General features: G+C 41.8%; 1 protein-coding gene across 3 annotated transcripts in view; it reads left to right on the top strand.

Moving 5' to 3' along the window:
* The window catches only part of foxp1b (forkhead box P1b), a 166,014-nt gene that overhangs the window by 96,747 nt on the left and 50,242 nt on the right, over positions 1–19,025 (top strand). For all 3 annotated transcript variants that reach the window (XM_036530883.1, XM_036530881.1, XM_036530882.1), the window contains one exon: positions 15,346–15,486. In XM_036530883.1, the coding sequence (XP_036386776.1) occupies positions 15,346–15,486 (141 nt within the window). The remainder of the gene's footprint in view (positions 1–15,345; positions 15,487–19,025) is intronic.

The raw sequence follows: 19,025 nt of genomic DNA, 5'->3' as shown, positions 1-19,025 counted from the left end.
CTTCTTTCATGTGTTTGTCTTATCTTCTGTACAGAGTTAACCTTCAGAAAGAGCCTGTTACCACAGTCCAGTATGAGCGTCAGACCAAGGAAAGGCTGGAGCTTTTAGACTGGGCAATTTCCTCTGTTTCTACAGAAGTGCAAAATTGAGAGTATGATTAATTTTTCAATTTCTCTCTGCGGATATCTAATAATTGTGCCCATAGATAGCCAAGGGCCCTTATTAAACATTAAAATGCAAAAAGAAAGTTAGAATCAGAAAGATGGTATTTTGGATTGAATTATGTAAAATATCTGTAGGGCAACAGAAAAAGAAGCAAACTATTCAAGGTTTATTCTTCAAATGTTTTACCCCACCATGGGTGCGCTTAATTAACCAGGCCTTATCTGCAGTGTCGACACTGTATTTATTTTTTTTTTTGTCACTAAATGCAAATCATGTAACCTTTTTAAAACCTGCACTCGAGTCAGTAATTTTTAAAATGTTTTTTAAATCATGTATAGGATGTTGTCTTGTTAATTGGTAGAGAATTTTTGTGGACAGGAATGCTTTGTGTGTGTATCTAGGTATTTGGTGGTGTGTGTGTGTGTGTGTGTGTGTGTGTGTGTGTGTGTGTGTGTGCTTGTCTGCGCGCGCATGTGTCCTTGTGTGTGTGTGTGTGTGTGTGTGTGTGTGTGTGTGTGTCCCTATATAGTTTCTGTTTGTGCGCATATGCATACATTAATCATGTTCAGCAAAAGTGCTGTGTTTAGTTTCAGCGATGGAGACCTTGGATAGGACATGTGTGAGACAGCCTAACCAAGGTCTTCTCCCTGCTGGAAAGAGGGCTACACGCCTTTAAGATGCAGAGTCAGTGAGGAGGTTCCACCTGGAGTGATCCCTCTCTGTACTGTCTTTATCACTTTGCTCACTTCCACATAATATCATCTTCATCTGAGATTGCCGTGGCACAGGGGAACTGCATTTGTTGATCAAATTTGGCTGGATAACACTGCGATCTCCTACCCTGAAGTGAGGAGATGTGCCCGGAATGCTAGGGTGTGCAGCCTGTGCGTGGAGATTGATTGATTCTGCCTGTCACAGGACAAGATAACTGCATCAGTAAATACTCTGTGCTCTTCAGCCTTCCCCACACAATCACGGGCGAGGCCATCGCGGGGCTACAGCGCAGCGCTGCATGTTGGCGATTGTCAGCGCAGGGGCAGCACAGTGTCAGGGGCTGTGTGCTCATCCAGTCATGTTTATTTAGCCCCTTCTCGCATCTGCTCGCACTGGAGTTTCAATAGATGGTGCATTACGCACAGCAGGTTTCAGCATACTGTAACAGGTCATTTCAGTGAATTTAGTTTTCTCATCAGACAGTTCAATCTCTCCACACCCTGCAAGGAGATTTTTTTTTAACACAGGGCCTCTGACCCTACAGTCACCCCATATCTAACCGTACCCAATTTTCTGATGTCTGAACACTCTGAACTTTCTGAAACAATCTGAGCAACAATTAACGTACACAACAGATCAGATTTAGGGATTAGTTTTTCTCTCTTTTCCTCGTTGCAGGCCAGTGACACTCAAACCCAATGAAACCATAAATGACTTCCTTATCTTCTTACAGAAATCAGGATTGGTAGGAAGCGATGTGGTTATTTAGAACTGATCTGAAAAAAAAGAGAGGGATCCCATCTCGCGTCGCCTCTCACTCGGCACAGGAAAGAGGAAATGGGAAAAGCTTTTAATCATGAGAGCGCTGGTATTTTTAATGTAAAAGTGTCAAAGACGCGCGGGGGTCCGGAGTGGCCGACAGCCTGTGGAGTGTTGTGTTAAATTGAAAAAGGTGCCAGTGGGAATTGGGGGGGGGACCTGGTGCGCCAGGCGGGATGGGAGATTATCCCGCTCTCTGTGCCGAGAGCGGGGGGGCTCGTGGCAGCTCAATCTCTGGGTCACTCTCCCTCCGCTCCTCTCCCTCACCCTGTTCCTCCCGTGTGTAGAGGTAGCCATGGGATGCGGAGAGTTTGAGAACGATCAAATAACCAACACTTTTTCCCCCTCACCAGTCACACCACTTAGTACCAGTGGGGCAACAGGAGCCAGGTGTTCCGGATTGGGAACATCATAGAAACATTTCTGCCGCAAATGCAGCTACAGCATGTGACTTGGGAGTGTGGAAGGTGCGGCTACACGACTGTTTTCTTAACTTATTGCTTATTAGTGATGGAATGTGGAGCCTTTCTCTGCGCCTCTCTGCCCATAAGGTTAGCATCTGATCAGGCTTCATCAGCATGTCTCAACTCGCCCCAGCCCTTTCAGAGGAGAAATGGGATCCGTTCCAGGCAGGTGCTGGGTGGGTAGCCACAGTTTTAGCCACACTGCTGACTTGATCGAGATAGAAACTTGTGTGGAAAGAAGAAGTGTGGTTTAGTTTATACACGGCAGTGTGTTTGTTGTCTATTTTAACCACCTGAGCCGCAGCCAGGCCGAGGGTTTCGCTCCATATTTCGAACAGATGTTGAAGAAGGGGGGAAGGAAGAAAAGCTTAACAAGAGCCCGCAATCGAAATAATTATCTTTACGGCCATATGTTTATAATGTGTTTATGTGTGATATTTCTCATCCGGTCTCACTGAAGTAGCCCTGTGTGTCAAAAGCAGCGTAACCACGGCACCCATTAGTATTTAAGCACCTTTGAGGATGCCAGTTTTACTACACGCCATTCTCTGCAGCGGGTAAAGTAGTGCCATTTAGAAATGCTCCATAGCATTACGCATAGAGAACAAGCACATTTATTTCAAGCACATATTACAAAGAAAGTGAACGAAAAGGCGACCCTTGTCTTTGACCTTGGGGAATGGCGCTTGGTGTTGTCAGGCGGGCGTGCTGTAGGTGTAGCACACACTCTAGCAGCAGACTCTGTGCACTCCACACCTCTCCTCTCCTTTACAACGGTTTTGCCGGTCTGTTCTGGTTTGGAACTCCGCTGGAGGTGGTCGGCGTCTCTCCCAGGTGCAGATCTCAGTGCAGACGCTTCACCCCGAGCTCGCCCGTGTCGCGCCGAATCAAGTGTGAGGAGCGAGCCGCCTGCCATGAATCATGAAAGGCAGAGGGAACGTCCGGGCGTGTCCCTGATAGGAGCTGGGGTAATAACTTATTGAAGAGAACTGTAGCCATGGGGCAGTACTGTCTCGACTTGTTCTCGCGCCAGAGCAGAATCACTGCGAGTTGTGTTTTGTTATTGTTGCTTTGAAATGGTAGGGGAACAGTGTGATCAAAAAGTGGAAGGTTCACTACAGGCATATCCATGTGTTTTATAGATTAAAAGCATTTCAAGTTGATTGTAAGCTGGAAGCTTTGGCAAGGGCTTTTAAAATCATAACTAATGCGATATGTAGCTATATAGTTTAAAATTTGGAGCATTTGGTTTGAATATAATGACATGTTTTGGGATTTTGTTTTTAATTTCATTTTTTTCTATGATGAGACAAAGTAGTATGCTGTTATCTATTTATTATTAAATACATTGCATATTGTCCTCATATTGTTCCATGCCAAAAAGTTTTAGCAGTAGTGTGGAGTAGTAGTTAAGGAACTGGGCTTCGAACCAGAAAGTTGCTCATTCAAATCTCACAAATCCCCTTTGTAGCCCTGAATAAGGTACTGTACTACACTTGAATTGAATAAGTGTGAAGTTTATTCATAAAACAGATATAAAAATATGTTATCTGGATATCCCAAATAAGGGCAACCCCTAAGAAACTTTATAATAATTAATTTGCGCAGTGAAACTTCTGAAGTTAGACAGCCAGTTTACTACATCTCTGGTTAGATGGTACAGCCATGTCCCAGATGAACAAAGAAGAAAACCAGGGAAAACAGGTAATTATGCTAATCCTGTACATAGTTGAACCCAGGACCTCTAATTATAATTGATTTCATGAAGCCAAATCATATATCTATCACTCTTTTTTATGTTTTTAATTTTGTTTAATGTAATTAATTGGTTTTAGTTTAGAGGAATGACTTTAAAACGTTCCAATAGGATATTAATTAAATGGAAAGTAAAGATAGTCGTGTCAGTTGCTTTTATGACCTAAACAATTACATTTCCCAACATTGATGATTTTTTAAATGACTAAATGTGTAAAGATTGCGAATTTAAAAAGGGAGTTAGTTCACATTACATAACCTACTGCGCAGTAGCTGAAAAGGTGCTGTATTTGCACATGCAGCCGTGTATGCAGTCTTCAGAACTTCTTCACTGAAGGACATTTGTTTTATTTTTGACTTTCAGACAGCCAAAACGATTGATTAAGTAAGCCAAGCAGACATTTTTTTAATGTGTAACTCTCCCAATAAGCACACACAGGTGTATAGAAAGTACAGTTTTGCTATTTTGTAAATCCTTTCCTGTGGGAATACATTGACTAACCACTTACCACAAGAAATTTTTCTCCACAAAACATTTAATTATCTTCTGCATTTTATTTTTTTCCTAATATATTCTTTGCTAAATGAGACCCCTACTGTTTCATTGGTGTTTGGAGTCATGATCATTTTATTTTATGTTGTGTATGAAAATTGTGTTTTTGTGACTCTTTGATTTTGTTAATCAGTTACCTCCTGGTTGTTTTGGTCATGGCAGTAGTGTAAATTACGGACCTATTGGGTCAGACTGACCGAAATCTTTTGATAGGATGAGTTTTTGCTACACAGCCACAAAAGAACCTGTTTAGTGAAGAGAAATATAATCTCTCACAGACACAGACACACCAGAGAGCATCACCATGCTTCAACCCTTAATCGCTTTCTGCCACAATAAACAGTGAACTCCAGACCGTGTGCAATGTGTGAGTGTGGAGTGTTTGTGTGTGTGTGTGTGTGTGTCTATGATACAGAAACGTCCTTTCTGTTTCTCATTTTTATACCTAATCAGCAAAAAGACAAAAATGTGTACGCTGCCTCCTATTAAAGAGGTGATTATTGGTAATAAATACTTTTTTATATATACTTATTACAGAGGCAGTATTCTCGCGTGGTTAATGAGAGTAATTTGACTTGCTTGAGAGATTACAGTTCCCAAGAATTAATGCGGCAATCCCATTCCGAGATTTAAAGAGATCTAAGATTCTTCACAGGTCGTGTGCTGCTAGATGCACCCCTCTCACATAGCAGCTAATGGAGTTGAACAGCAGTCTGTCATGTCCTGTCCCCCCACTCTATAGCCCACATGCCCTTGGTTCCTGCAGAGCTTGTTGTTTAGGGCACTTTCATCTGCATTCAGCTTTGGGCTTGCCCCTCTCACAGCAGGAAAAAAGCCTATGAAATCATTTTAAAGCCTTTATTTCTATTATTATTCTCCTTTACATTTCAGTGGACCCGCAGGCTGGTTCCACAGATTTGTCTTTGTTTTTGAAATGTATAAAAATGTAAGTTAGTCTTAGCAGTGGTGTAACTACTACAGTTTTTTGTTATTTCCAGGAGACCAGTGCCCAGTGCTAGGTAGTATCACATAGCATCTTTCTCACCAATGACTTCTTCCCCCTCTTTAGTTACCCAAACCTTTTGACCTTTGTTTTGGAGTTTGGCAGTATCTGTATTGTAGTGAATCATTCCACTGTGTGCATATTTCTCCTTTTTGCCCTGTACCTGTGTATTACACACATGGGACCTGCTCAGATATGGAGGTAGAATGGGTAAAGCTTCAAATGTGCTTCACATGTACACAAAATTATATTTAAAAAAATGGATACAAAACCAGTTGTAACGAGCAAGAGTTCTTTTACAATTTAATATTTTCATCACATGATTAGGTGAGCCCTTTAAGCTTCTCATATAACTTAATTTGCTTTGTGATCATCCACTGCTGTTAGACATTTATTGAAGCTTACAGCCCAGAAGGTGTCGGTGCAGAATGCTGAAGGTGGTTCTCGCAGACGAACGATGTCCAATTCTGTTGGCACACTCTGGTTTGCATGCTAATTATTTGTGAACGTTTGTTTAGAACTGCTTGCGCACAAGGCTTCCTCCGTGATCTGTGGCTATTGTGACACTTTTCTGGGAGAAGACAAGAGAAAACTACTGGGGGAGTGAATCTGTCCATGACGTACAGTTAACGCCTGCTGTATGTTTTTTTCATTTCACAGAATTTTGGCCAACACACTCGCTGTTTCTTCCCACTTTTTTTCTTCTGTATCTTATTACAGTCCATGCAGTGAAGCATTTCAATCCAACCTGATTGTAGATGTCCAGCCCCGCTTTGCCATCACCCCAGTTTATGACAAAAACAATCGGATTCTTTTTTTTTTTTCTTTCCTCCAGTGCCGTGGGATCACATTACCGGACTTGGAATAACTTTCAACACAGGAACTGTGGGTTCCCTGGGAGACAGTTCTATACTGCAACTCAATCCGAAGGCATTGCGAATTAGGTTTTCTGTGATTTGTCCAAATATTCACTCTCCAAACTCACACTAATGACACCCAGATTCCTCCACAGGCACCTCTCTCCCGTGTTCCCTCTTCAAAGCCAGGACCGAAAAAAATCCTTTGATTAGTGGACAACTAAATCTCTGATGCTGTGCGCTGTGCCATTATGATGAAGGAATAATATTTGCATTCGGGTTTAATTTGTTTTCGGTGTGATTGTGCGCACGATGAGCACTGATGCAATGGCAGCTGGATCCCACAGATCTCCTCATTTTGATCAGAGAAGTGTGTGGGTAAAATGAACAGCATGTAGTGGAGCTAAAAGGAAGACACTTGGGTCATATTGTATGTCACACAGGGCAGGTCCCATGACATCAGAGGTGGGAAAGAGGTTCTAACCAAAGCTCCTACTTTTGACCCCACTGGAGTAACAGGCCAAGGACATTTTCTCTCCTAAGTCCTTTTTGTTGTGGTGCATCAATATGTCTTTCCCACCTCAGCAATGAGAGTTGCATTTTTTTATATGTCAAATTATGAAAGGGAAGATGCCCCCCCAAATTGCCATGGCTCTAGACTCCACACTTCCAGCACAAAAACACCCACTGCCACTCAAAACCAGATGAAGTTTCTGCTCTTTCCAACCAGTAGGTCAGTCTGGCATCAGTCCAGGATCTGGGGACCCCTTTGTGGAACCCTGTGACTGCTATGTAAAGATTTGATTTCATCCATAAAATGGAACCATGTCGTATTTAATCAGGTAGCCCTAAATATCTGGATGAAGCCTACATGTTTTTGGGAACTGTTATCACGATGCACGACACTTTAAGTAGCCAGAGGTGTCTGTTTTTGTCAAAGTTGAAGTTGCATAACTGCTTCAGAACAGAGTGTAGACTAGATTTCACACTTAATAACTGCGTTCGGATCACTCAGTTCACACTGGGTTTAAAAGCACCCGTTTCAAGTGCTTCCTTCACCAATACCTGATGCAACTTCTCTGACAAAATTGCAATAATGCAGAACAGATTTTCCGAGGGCCGTTAAAACCCGCCGTTCGCTGGCATGGCCGCGCCATCCTCTGCGTTTTATCGACTCTTTGAAAATGACAGAAGAATGCAATGGTGGGCATCCCCGTGCAAGTGTTAGGGGAGGAGGGGAGGAGCGGCTTGTATTGTTCCTGGCCATTTCTTCCTCCTATTTTTTTGTCATCTAAATGAAGCCAAAGCATTGACTTATCCCCAACTGGTTTCCCTCCATGTGACCTCCCTTTAGCGCTGCTATTCATCGGTGGCTGTGCTGGGGAGAGAGCGGCGCGGTCGCTTGTTGATAGACTCCTCAGTGAAGTGGATTAAATCAGCATCAGGCGAGTGGCGCTGATTACAAGAATATGAAAATGCAGTATCTTAATGGTACATATTTTCACCAGGCAGCCCAGTTGCCTTTCATTCTGCAGCTAATATGTCTATTCTTATGAGTCATTTACTTCTTTAATTACCTTTAGCAGCAGATGCACAATGGTGTATTAATGTGAATGATTTTTACTGCCACTTTATCATACAATGGCTCTGAAGTTGAAAGGCGTAATTGACGTGGAAGAGCGACTCACGAGGGAAACAATATTTAGTTGACAGCTTCCCTTGTACTGTGGGATGGTGTTTATGAGTTTACACCGCACTAAAGCCGTAATAAACACAATTTTCATTCAATAACCGGGGAATGGCAGGGCCGAAAAATTCCTTTGTGGTGAAGAGATTTGTTCTTTTATCGAATCATGATATGAGGTTGTTTTCAATGATCAGCATTTGTGTGTGCATGTGTGTGTGCATGTGTGTGTGTGTGTGTGCTTGTGCTTGTGCTTGTGCTTGTGCGTGCGTGCGTGCGTGCGTGCGTGTGTGTGTGTGTGTGAGAGACAGAGCAGAAATACAGAAATAACCGCAGCCACAAGCCTTAGCATTATGTGTGTGTGTGTGTCTGTGTGCGTGCATGTGTGCAGGTGTGGGTGTGTGTGAGACGGAGCAGAAGTAGCCACAGCCACAAGCAGTGTGTGTGTGTGTGTGTACGCAAACTAGACTACTCTCAGAATTAAGGCTCTTTTGCCCTCTGTTGTTAAGCTGCTGGTAAGCAAGGCCAGGGAATCCAAACAGAGTGGCTGCGCACTGCAAACGGAAGCTGTCAGGCCCACATAGCTGTGCTGACCTCCCAGGCCGGGGGTCAGCCGGCGGTACCAGGCTCCGAGCGGGGCCTGCCTGCTGGGGCGGTGTTTACTCTTCCCCTCCTCACCCCCCGCTCTCCATCATCAGTCTCGCTCCAGCAACTCCACTGCCATCCGCACTCATCTTTAATAACTTCACTTTGCTCTCGTTCCCTTTTTTTTTTTTTGCAAAAACATTTGTCAAGGCACAATATTACCTGTTATTGGGGGAACAAACAAAATGAGATTTTTATTGAAGTCAGCTTGCATCTTATATAATTGCATGCTGAGTTTTATATTGTTTAAACATGGCAATTTGAAATGTTTAGTGTTGTCATAAATATTAATAGATTTGCTGAAAAGTGCTGCTAAGGAAAGGGATATAATGGTTTGAAGTGGGTATAAAACACTGATTTATTTATGTATTCTACATGAATTAGTTTGGAAATCTAAACATCAGCTAGAGAGCGTTTTTCAGAGGGCTGTAATGCACCAGGTTTGATCATGGGTGCCTGTTTTCCATGTGGAGAGCCTTTTTGGAAATGGCATTAATTATATACTTAATACTGGAAATTTACCTTCCTATTTTGCATTGCAGATAAACGGCCATAATACAAAAAAATGCAATTAATATAAATAGATGTGATCCTCTCTGCTTATCCGCTCACGCACACTGAAGAATTTTCCAAAATTATATGCATTTCAATTAAAAGGACTCTTATTGTAAGCGAATTCCATTACTATATGTTCTCTCTCTCAACACCCCCAATCTCTCACCACTCCTATACCGAACAATGAATGACAATGCCTCACCCAGCTTTGACACAATCAGGTCTAGTGAAAGAACCTTGCAGGGCCTTACAATGAGAATTTATGAAATTGACGCCACAGAGATACTGCTTTAGCACGACTGATCTGTTCAAGAGAATATTGCATAAAAAAGAAAGAAAATAAAGCATATGAAAAAAATGGAAACACCGGAACGTTTAGAAGATGACCAAGGCTCACCTGGCCGTCTTGTTTAAGGACAGAAAGTCCATGGGGTAGGGTGGCTGGTGTAAATGTCAGGTGAGTTAAGATGTGTGCTCACTCACAGAGTCCACCAGATAACCTTGACATTTAGGACGTTGCCGTGCTGCCCGACAAAGGGAAAAAAAAGATGCGGTTAGTGCAGCTCAGGACTACATTAAGAGCTAACCTATTAGCAGTGTTTTTGCTGGCTGTCTGAGAGCCCTGGTCTCCTGTCTATTAAACTCCAGCCACAGTGTAAACATTCCTCGTGTTGGTCCTGATCCGCACAATGGCCGCACAGATCCGGTTACACCTGCACGCACATCTTCAAGCAATTAGGGCAATTTGTTTGAAACCATTTCACATTCAAGGTCTTCTATGGCATTCGAGTGGAGGACATCAGTAAATGGGGGGAAGGGGGTGGGTGCTCTCATGTGATAGACCTGGACAAATAAGCAGCCTCTTCTCTCCCCCAGCCACATTCTCAGCAGACACAATGTGAATGGAGCCGGCATGTTGCCAACCATCACAGGTTTTTTTTTTGTTTGTTTGTTTTTGCCTTCTAAATTTTTTTCTAATGTAAAAGGAAGGTTTCCTTTTTCCTACCTTTCTACAGACCTTACTGATTATCAGAAATAATCTTGTTATCTGAGATCAGTCTGCATACATAACAGTGTATATCCCAGAAATTGGGTGAAAATGGTGTCTCACTTTGTGCTGTAGCTGTGTGCCTGGGCAAAAGCCTGCACCTGTAAGCATTCACTGTGGTCACCAGTATTCCATATGTGTGACAGTAATTTGCTACTCAATGGAGAATGTATTAAAGAAGCTCAGTTTGTGGTTTTCTGGACACTATTGTTGGAAGCACCAAGAAATCACTTTTTGAAACTGAAACACATATGTGTTGTGTGCTGTGTAGACATCATCAATGCCATTCCATTGCAAATTCTGGAAAGAGTATTGTTTTTCACAGATTTTGTTCACTAATATGTCTTCAACTTACATGCAGACAAGCAGTAGTTGTTTGTTGATTTGAGTACATTAACACAGGGGAGATGTGAACTTTGACCGCATTTAAAAAAGAAAATAGAGAGTGTATTGTATTTGACAAGAATACCAAATGGCAAGTCTTTGTAGCTGATAAGACAGGCCTTGTCAGGTCCTAGAGGGTGTTTTGAATCAGAAATACCTGAAGGCTTCATTACGTCTGTGCGAGGTTCTCCTTCCTCACCCAGCTCTTATTAATTAAAGGGCTGTAACACAAACAGACTCAGCATAGAATTATAATGATGAATTTTCCGATGGAAAAAGTCTTACTTGTGTGTTGCTTAATTTATGAAGCCAGAATCCTTTTTTTCCTTACTGTACTACTGGATGAATTATTATTGTTGTTATTTTTGCATTAATTTCAGAAAGAAAGGCAGTTTTGTTTGTAACTAACTGTGATGCGCAGCAGAATGCTTTCATGATATTAGAAATGATGTGTGTTTTCTTTCAAGATAATTCTATCAATATGTATTTATACAGATTGGCATCGGTCTTGCCTGTAGCAAGGCGTACTTCTGTTCCTTTGTAACCCAGTCATCTGTTACTATTATCTGTCTTTGAGCTGTTTTTGTATCTGATCAGTTCCACCTAATATGTCTCTTGATTTGTGCTATTGTAGCGCTCAGACGACATGCTGCTCTCCTCATTTTTCGAAGCTTTAGATGCTCGGGCCTGTCATCCGCTGGCAGTTTATCGCCGGCGTCTGGATCTGCTTTTAGACTTGTGTGTCTATCAAGCTCCGGTACCTTTGAATGTGAGATCAAAAGAAGATGAATTCCAGGGAAAGACGGGAGAGAAAAGGGGCCTTGTGTGAAGAAAAGAGTGCGAGCTGTGTAAACATCACAGTGACAGCTCACAATGGGTTATTTTAGCACAGCATTAGCACTCTGGAAGACAGGCAGCCACAGACGCCTTGTTAAACAACAAATCATTCTGCAGCCTCTAGCTACCCTCACCTCGGAAACAGTCACCATTGTTGTGAAGTTTCAACTTTCAAGTTTTTAATCTTTTTTTATGTACATAATAAAGTAATTAAATCATTGAGTATTAGGACATAATATCCTTGCATTAACATCTTTTTGAGGGTAACAAATGAAAACAGGTTGTTCAGTGGAAGAAAAGGCTAACACATATTCAGCATCCTATTTCTGAGTGTATTTTTGTGTAACATTTGTGTTTATGCGATCTATGAGTGAGACTAGCATTATTCAAATGTCAGTAAGAGCAGTGTAATGTTGAACCATTATAGTAGATATTTTGTCGTTTTTTAACCTGATGAAAGTTGGTTTTTTCATTGTGCTGTAATGCTGTCTGTAGTCCAGGGTTATATGGATGGGTCATTGTGCTTTAGCAGAGGCAGACTCGCTGTCGTTGATTACAAAAAAGGGCAAAGTTCCAATTCCTGTGCTATCTCATCCTTGAGTGTTTCTGAGACACATACTGTTTCCTGTTGACTCACATCTTCTTGTTCCAATCCTCCACCTCTACTTCATTACACTAGACAGAACACACTCACAGCAGACATGCAACATAAAATTAATAGACAAGAGAAGAGTTCATACTCTTTTTAAATGTGTTTGCTGTTTTCATTGTTTTTCATTATCGGAGATGGATTGCTTTTATTTTTCTGGATTTCAAAGAAATCTAGATATCTATATTTGGTCTCAATTTTTTTTTCTTTTTCTTCCTCCTCTTACTATTATTAAATAGTAATAATAATAATAATAATAATAGTGTCATTTAATAAGCAGGAAGAAGAACACATTCATAGATTTCAAAGCCTGTGTAGTGTGGTCTGTAGCAAGTCTGTCAAAACATGTTTATACCAGTTGGATTTGTATATGAGCCACAATCTGATGGCAGTGCAGGTGTCGCTGGATAAACTGAAGTTTATACAACTGACAGTTTTAGAGAAATGTTGATGTGTTTTCCCAGTTCGCAAGAGGGCCGTCATGGTGTGTATTCGGGCCAGTTCTGATGTGCATATAGCCCAATTGAATTATATGCTATATACATATATGCTATTGTATTTTATAATTGGTTATGTCCTGTAAGTTCCACTAATGAAAGGTAAGCATGTCTCACTCATTGACGGTAGGGTGTTTTCGCCAGATTACCGTAAGGGTGAAATGTCAGGCTTTGACACTATGTAATTGTGTGCTATAAATAAGCAGTGTTTTTGTCGTGTGTGCAGCATCGTTACGTTTGATTGCTCATTTGTGTGGGAGTGAAACTCATGCCGTCCCGTAGGAAGAAGCCACATGAAATGTCCTCAGCGCAGGGGTGTGCACCGGGGGCTGTCCCCTGTCACAATCCGTCACACATACACAGAACTGGGACCAGCGTGCTGCTTCTTCCACTTTCTGAGCAAGGCTTACCGGGCAAACCTTCAATCAAATACCATATTTTGTACCGATAAGGCTTGAAGTCCTTACATTACGCAAAAATGTATGTTTGCGTATTAACTGGATTCCAGTTTAGTCAAACTTTATTTATCTAAAACAAATTTGTAATGCTAGGTGGAAATATACATTTATTTATATAGTACATGTCTTTTTCCTATGAACTAAAATTTTTCTTAAATATATTTAAGAAAAATTTTTAAAATGAAGTGCTCACACATACACATTTACTCATGAAAGTTATGCACACACATTTGCACATGCACACTGACAAGTCAATGCAGCCTCTTTATCCTGCTAATTAAAACCTGGTTTTTCAGGGCTGAATGAGTTTTATCAGTCAGTGTGTTGATGTGAATAAATGAGATTGAACATGTGCTGTGTGTGAGGGTGAGCTTCCTCCCCCTGATGGGATGTGTAGACGACGAGCTTGCCAACTGTACTCGAAAGAGAACAGTGCGTGCGTGCGAATGCGCGTGCGTCTCTGTGTGTGCACGCACAGCAAGGAATGCTGGGGGATTAGCCCTAGTCTGTCTCAGCATTGCCACAGTGTGTGGGAGACTATTTGTTCCTCTGTGTGTGTGTGTGTGTGTGTGTGTGTGTGTGTGTGTGTGTGTGTGTGTGTGTGTGAGAAAGAGTGAGCCAAGGGAGAACACCAGAGGAGAGTGGCCCCTCTGCAGCCTGTGGTCATATTCCTGCCCCATGATGTCATCCCACAGCCCCTCTGCTTGGGAAGGTCAGCGCACACACACAAGTGCCGAGCACAGCTGTGTGTTCCAGCTACAGTGCTGTCTGCCTGCCGCTCCTCTTAACAGTCTTAGAAAGCTTTTATAGGCCCAAACCTCTCATGTGCTCTCTCTGTCTCTTGTTCTCTCTGCCTCTCTCTCTATCTGTCTCTTGCTTTTGTTTGCTATCATTATGAATGGAGAAAATATGATATAATAAACAATAATTTATGTATTTATGAGTACAGTAATTATAAGTAAAAAGAATAAATGCACTGAGAAGAAGAGGAAAGTAAATGTTACAACAAAAATATATAATATAGTAAAGGTAAACATAAAACAAGGAACAAAGAAGTATTGGTGTTGTTGCTTTCAAATATCTGGCAGCTGTCCTCAAAGCTATGGCAGGCAGACACATTTCTATCTGTCAGGTTTGCTGTCCTGTCTTCATACCCAACAAGGATATGGATTTTACTGTGGCCTGCGAGGATGTTAAATTGGGGTATTTGTTTGAATTTTTGGAAATCATCTTACCTAATTTTTCCCCCCCTCACTCTTTTTATTATTCTTCTCAGTCTACTTACTTTCTTACTTTCTGTTTTAGTCTCTCTATCACCATCTTTTTTCTGTCAAACAATTTTCTTGCTGTCTCTCTCTCTCTCTCTCTCTATATATATATATATATTCCTTGTGTAATCTGATGGTATCTGGCCCTTCTTGGCCAATCAAATAATGTAGCAGAGAAATAAAAGTGTGCATTTGGTACGATGGTTTGGATGTGCCCCAGACTGTTTGTTTAATGGTGGGAGTAATCGTCAGAGGCACATGGAAAGAATGAGTGGAAGTTATTTACTCAGATGTTTTGCTGGTGTAGGTGTGAGGCTCGCGTCTCGCTGTGGGAACGGTCGCTTGCTTTTCTTGGTATCAGTGTCGTTTTCATGACCACTGTTTTTCCCAGCTCTCCGGCCCTGTTTGTTCTGGATGGCATGTTTGATTATTTATCGTAAGGGAAAAGGGAGTAGCTGGAGCAATAAACATGTGACTGCACTGTGTTTTGTTTTCCACAGAGAAGGCCGTGTCCTTTAACAGATATTTGGAGCAGCAATAAACCTTTTATTTGCTTTCTGGGGGGGTTGTGTCAAAGGGAAATGAAGATCAAAAAAGGGGCTAATAGTGACTCCATGACATCTCTGTTTACTTTACGTGCAACTTAATAACAGAAAATATTTTCAATGGTCGCTTGCTATTGATTTTTTCTTTTTTATGCCCCCCTCCCCCCACCAAGTTTGTTTTGTGAAGTTATTATAATGCTGTGTGTGTTTCTATAGGAAACTATGTAAATTTGTTTGAAGGAAGCGAAGATGGAAAAATTGTCTGTTATGCACAGTTTGCTTTGTTATCTATCAACAGCCAAGAACACATTGTCGTTTGAGTTCCATCTGTTGTGTTAAAAAGCAATAAGAGTATTCTCTGGGGAACTGCTCTGCCCAAAACACAAAGGATCTTTTTTGTTGTTGTTTTGATTTTTTTTCTTTTTTTTTTTACTCTTTCTTCCAGGCTTTACAAGTTGCACGGCAGATACTTCTTCAGCAGCAACAACAGCAGCAGCAACAGCAGCAACAGCAACAGCAGCAGCAACAGCTGCAGAGCAGCACTCTGAAGTCCCCCAAAGCCAGCGAGAAACCGACAGGCCTACAGGTAAGATACACACCCTTCTTATCCCGTCACTGAACAGTCTCCACTCCACTCCACTCTGGGTCTACCATCATCAAATGAAAACCAACCTCTATTTGGTGCTGACACTGCTGCTTTAAAGTGTATAGAAAAGTCTTAAATTTTCCTTGTCTCTCTTTGTTTCTTTTTCTTGTTTGTTTGCTTCGTCACACGCTATTCTTAGTACGAAATGTACCAGGGAAATGGCATAAACAGGAAATTAAGAAAAGCAGTGTGCTCCTTGTCTGTTTGAGATCTCAAAATTACATTGTGAACGAAACCAATGTCCACCAATGAGAAGCTGATGAGGATTCAGAAAGACAACGTGAGTCAATGAGTAAAAAGAGGAATGTGTCCTTTAAGACACATACACAGCTGCAGCAAAGATGAATACATGAGTATTTACAAAATATTTCATGGGTATTTCACTAAATCACTATTTATAATGACTCAAACATATATTTGCCAAAGCAGCAGTCCAGCCCTAGGTCAGGCCCAGTTAGTGTCTGAAAAATAATCCTCAGTGGTTTTATTCTTTTTTGTTAGTCTGTAGTCTGTACTTGTGTTTTGCTGGTGAGGCCAGCCTATATTAGAGCATGTTTTGCTTAACTTACAGGCAGCCCTTAGTTTGCTTGCACTTAGGTGTCAGTCATTGTTTTGTGGTGTTGTTTTGCTGGTGTTAGCAGTGGATAATGGATGGTATTAAGCATAGCCTATATTCCTGCTCTAGTTTGTCCCCTACTTTGCTGTTGGTCAGTGTGTTGTGTTTTCCTACTGTTGGCAGTGGGAACTGGCACGTTTTTCAGAACTCATAGTCAGTCCTTGGTTTGTCTGTACTTTGCTGTCGGTCGGGGTGTTCTGGGGTGTTGTGCTTTGGCGGTGCTGGCAGCTGGCATTGGCGCGTGTTTTGCGGGACTCGGAGGAGGACCAGGGGTTCGGTTGCGTTCTCTGTTCTTGGACGGGATGAAAGGGGTGGCTGGAAGAAAGGAAATGAAGGTGCTCTACTCCTCCAGCAGAGATCTGAGCCCAGCCAGGCCTACAGAGCTCTGCTGTGACCACGGCTTTCATCATCGCCACAGTGACAGTGGAGGAAAAGAGCTAAAAAACAACAAAAAAAAAACCAGTCCAACCTGTCTTCACCACAAGCAGCAGGGGGCGCCGATGAGCAGTGACAGAATGGGGGAGGGTATTAAATGCCATTTACAAGGGGCATCCTTTGTGATGCAAAACAAATTCCAGCAAGACACCCTTTCTTTTTCGTTCCTGTTCTGCTTTTAAGAAGAAGCATCGTCTGTGTCTGATGTAATATTTACGTTGATTTAAGATCAATTAGAATTTCAGCACTCTTTTGAGCAGCCACAGATGCATATCTTTGTTTGAACAGGAGGGTTGTTTGTTGCTGTGTGAAATTGAGAAAAGACTTCAGGGCATATTGGGTAATTAATACTGTGGCCCGCTATGTATGTGTGTGTATATAATATTTAATACTCCCTCTCCCATAGGGGGTCTTTTTTAATGAGGTATTGTAGCGGCTAGGTCTAATGTCAGGTAGAGAAAGAAGCTCTTTGTTGTGCAGATGTCTAAGGAATAGCTCCAGAGGATGAAATATGACTGTGTTGACCTTTCAGTTGTGTGCGTATTTGTCAGGATTCAAATAAGTTGAAAGGATCAAACTAAACGGTTTCCCGAGTCAGGCTGGGAATTGTGTAGCAGAGGTCAACAGTGGAGGCCACATGGCAGATTCCTCCACTGAGCCAGTTGTTGGTACATAGTGAAGTACTAGACCATCTCCCGCAGACAAAGACAAAATTAAAATTCTAATTTATTAATGTATACAGAGAGCTTGCCCAACCTGTCACTCAGCTATTGAAAAGAGAGTCTGGATCTTTTTTTCCCCCTCTCTGTCCTGTGCTTATGAACCTCATAAGTTCAGGATAGCATCTAAATAAAATGGTAAATTGCCTGTGCTTTTATGTTATACACAATATGTTTTTGCTTGGTTGATAATGTCATTTTAAATCACAGGAATTGCACTGTCCATTTTCTCATTAAGAATATTAAATTTTGCATAAATTACTATGATTGTACATATGCATAAATGTGCTTGCCTGTGTGTGTGTGTGTGTGTGTGTGTGCGCGCGTGCGTGCGCGCGTGTGTATGTGCGTGCAGGCACGTTTTTGTGTGTACACATCACTGTACAATATATTTCTTGTTCACTTGTGGTCTCCTGGTGGTGTATAGGCCATTTCATTCAGACACTCAGGAGCAGCAATTTCTGAAACACTAGAACATAATGATCTAAAGCACTGCTATTGCTCTCTTTTCCAAGACAGAGCTCCTGCATTAAGTCAGGTCTAAAAGACACTTAATGCACAACATTTGCTTTGTTGACGCCAGTCAGTACTCTCAGGTTATGATTCTGAGTCGACAGGAACAGGTAATCAAAAGAAACATAATACAACAATTATGACACACTCTCTAAGTGACGCTCTTAAAGCGACAAAAGGATGACATTATGATGGAAAGGGGGGACTTTCAAGGGCGGAGACACACTCAGCTCCACAGTGCTCTTATGGGAAAGAAGTGAATGCAGGCGCGATCCTTGCTTGTGTTCTGCCGAGTGGTGACCCACTCAAACACAATTATATTTTAGAAAAAAAATCTCTAATGAAGCAGAGTAACGATTGCAGGTAAAGAAACAAGGAAAAGCATCAGAAAAAACATCAGTCCGAAGAGCTGGACTGGCAGTCAGCTTTAAGCTGCATTTTTGGTTTTGTTTTTCCAAGTACATGGTTTCAGTGATGAGAATTATACAAGAAAACTTTCAGTTATAGTCGCATGCACTTCTGCTCAAGGCGTTTAATTTGACTAAATGTACGAACAGCTGCTGTGCGGGCCAAGAGAAGCTAAACACGGGGCCTAGAGAAGCTAAACATACTTGACTGGTCAAAAGCAAGTAAATTACTGACAGAATGACATGTGTAATTAAAAGAGTCTGTGCCACTTTACCTCATGGTTTACACCTACAGTGGTGAAAAAGAGAGAGTGACTCCCACCTCGCTAATTACCGTTATCACTGAAATGGTAGGGTTTGAGTCATTAGTTCCATGTGCATTTAATTAGAGGCAGGCTGAAATTGGATTTAACTTATTACTTTTTCATGGATCACTTTCTTGTCATCACTTCAAATTGGATTGCAGCCCCAGGTAACTAATTATGCCAGCAGCAGGATCGGGAGTGGAGAAATAGGTAATTAGGAACAACGCTGTCGGACCCTTGCTGATAGTCCACTCGCACCGTGGAGAAAAAAATGAGTCTCGTTTGTAGCAACACCAAGGAGCCAACACGGTTAACTACGCTGCACTGCAAGGAATCATGGGAAGGATCCCACCACCTATAGTGGATTATGTGATGTGCAGCTGGGTTGGCGATGTCATGTCAACATGGTTCCACGATCATCAGCGTAATACCCAGATTAGGCTTGTTAAAAATCGGGATTGTTGCCTTGATTGTACTGTATTAT

The sequence above is a fragment of the Megalops cyprinoides genome, chromosome 6 (genome assembly GCF_013368585.1).
Source record: "Megalops cyprinoides isolate fMegCyp1 chromosome 6, fMegCyp1.pri, whole genome shotgun sequence".
Taxonomy (NCBI): Eukaryota; Metazoa; Chordata; class Actinopteri; order Elopiformes; family Megalopidae; genus Megalops; species Megalops cyprinoides.
The sequence above is the reverse complement of the archived record's forward strand: the minus strand, read 5'-3'. Positions and strand labels throughout refer to the sequence as shown.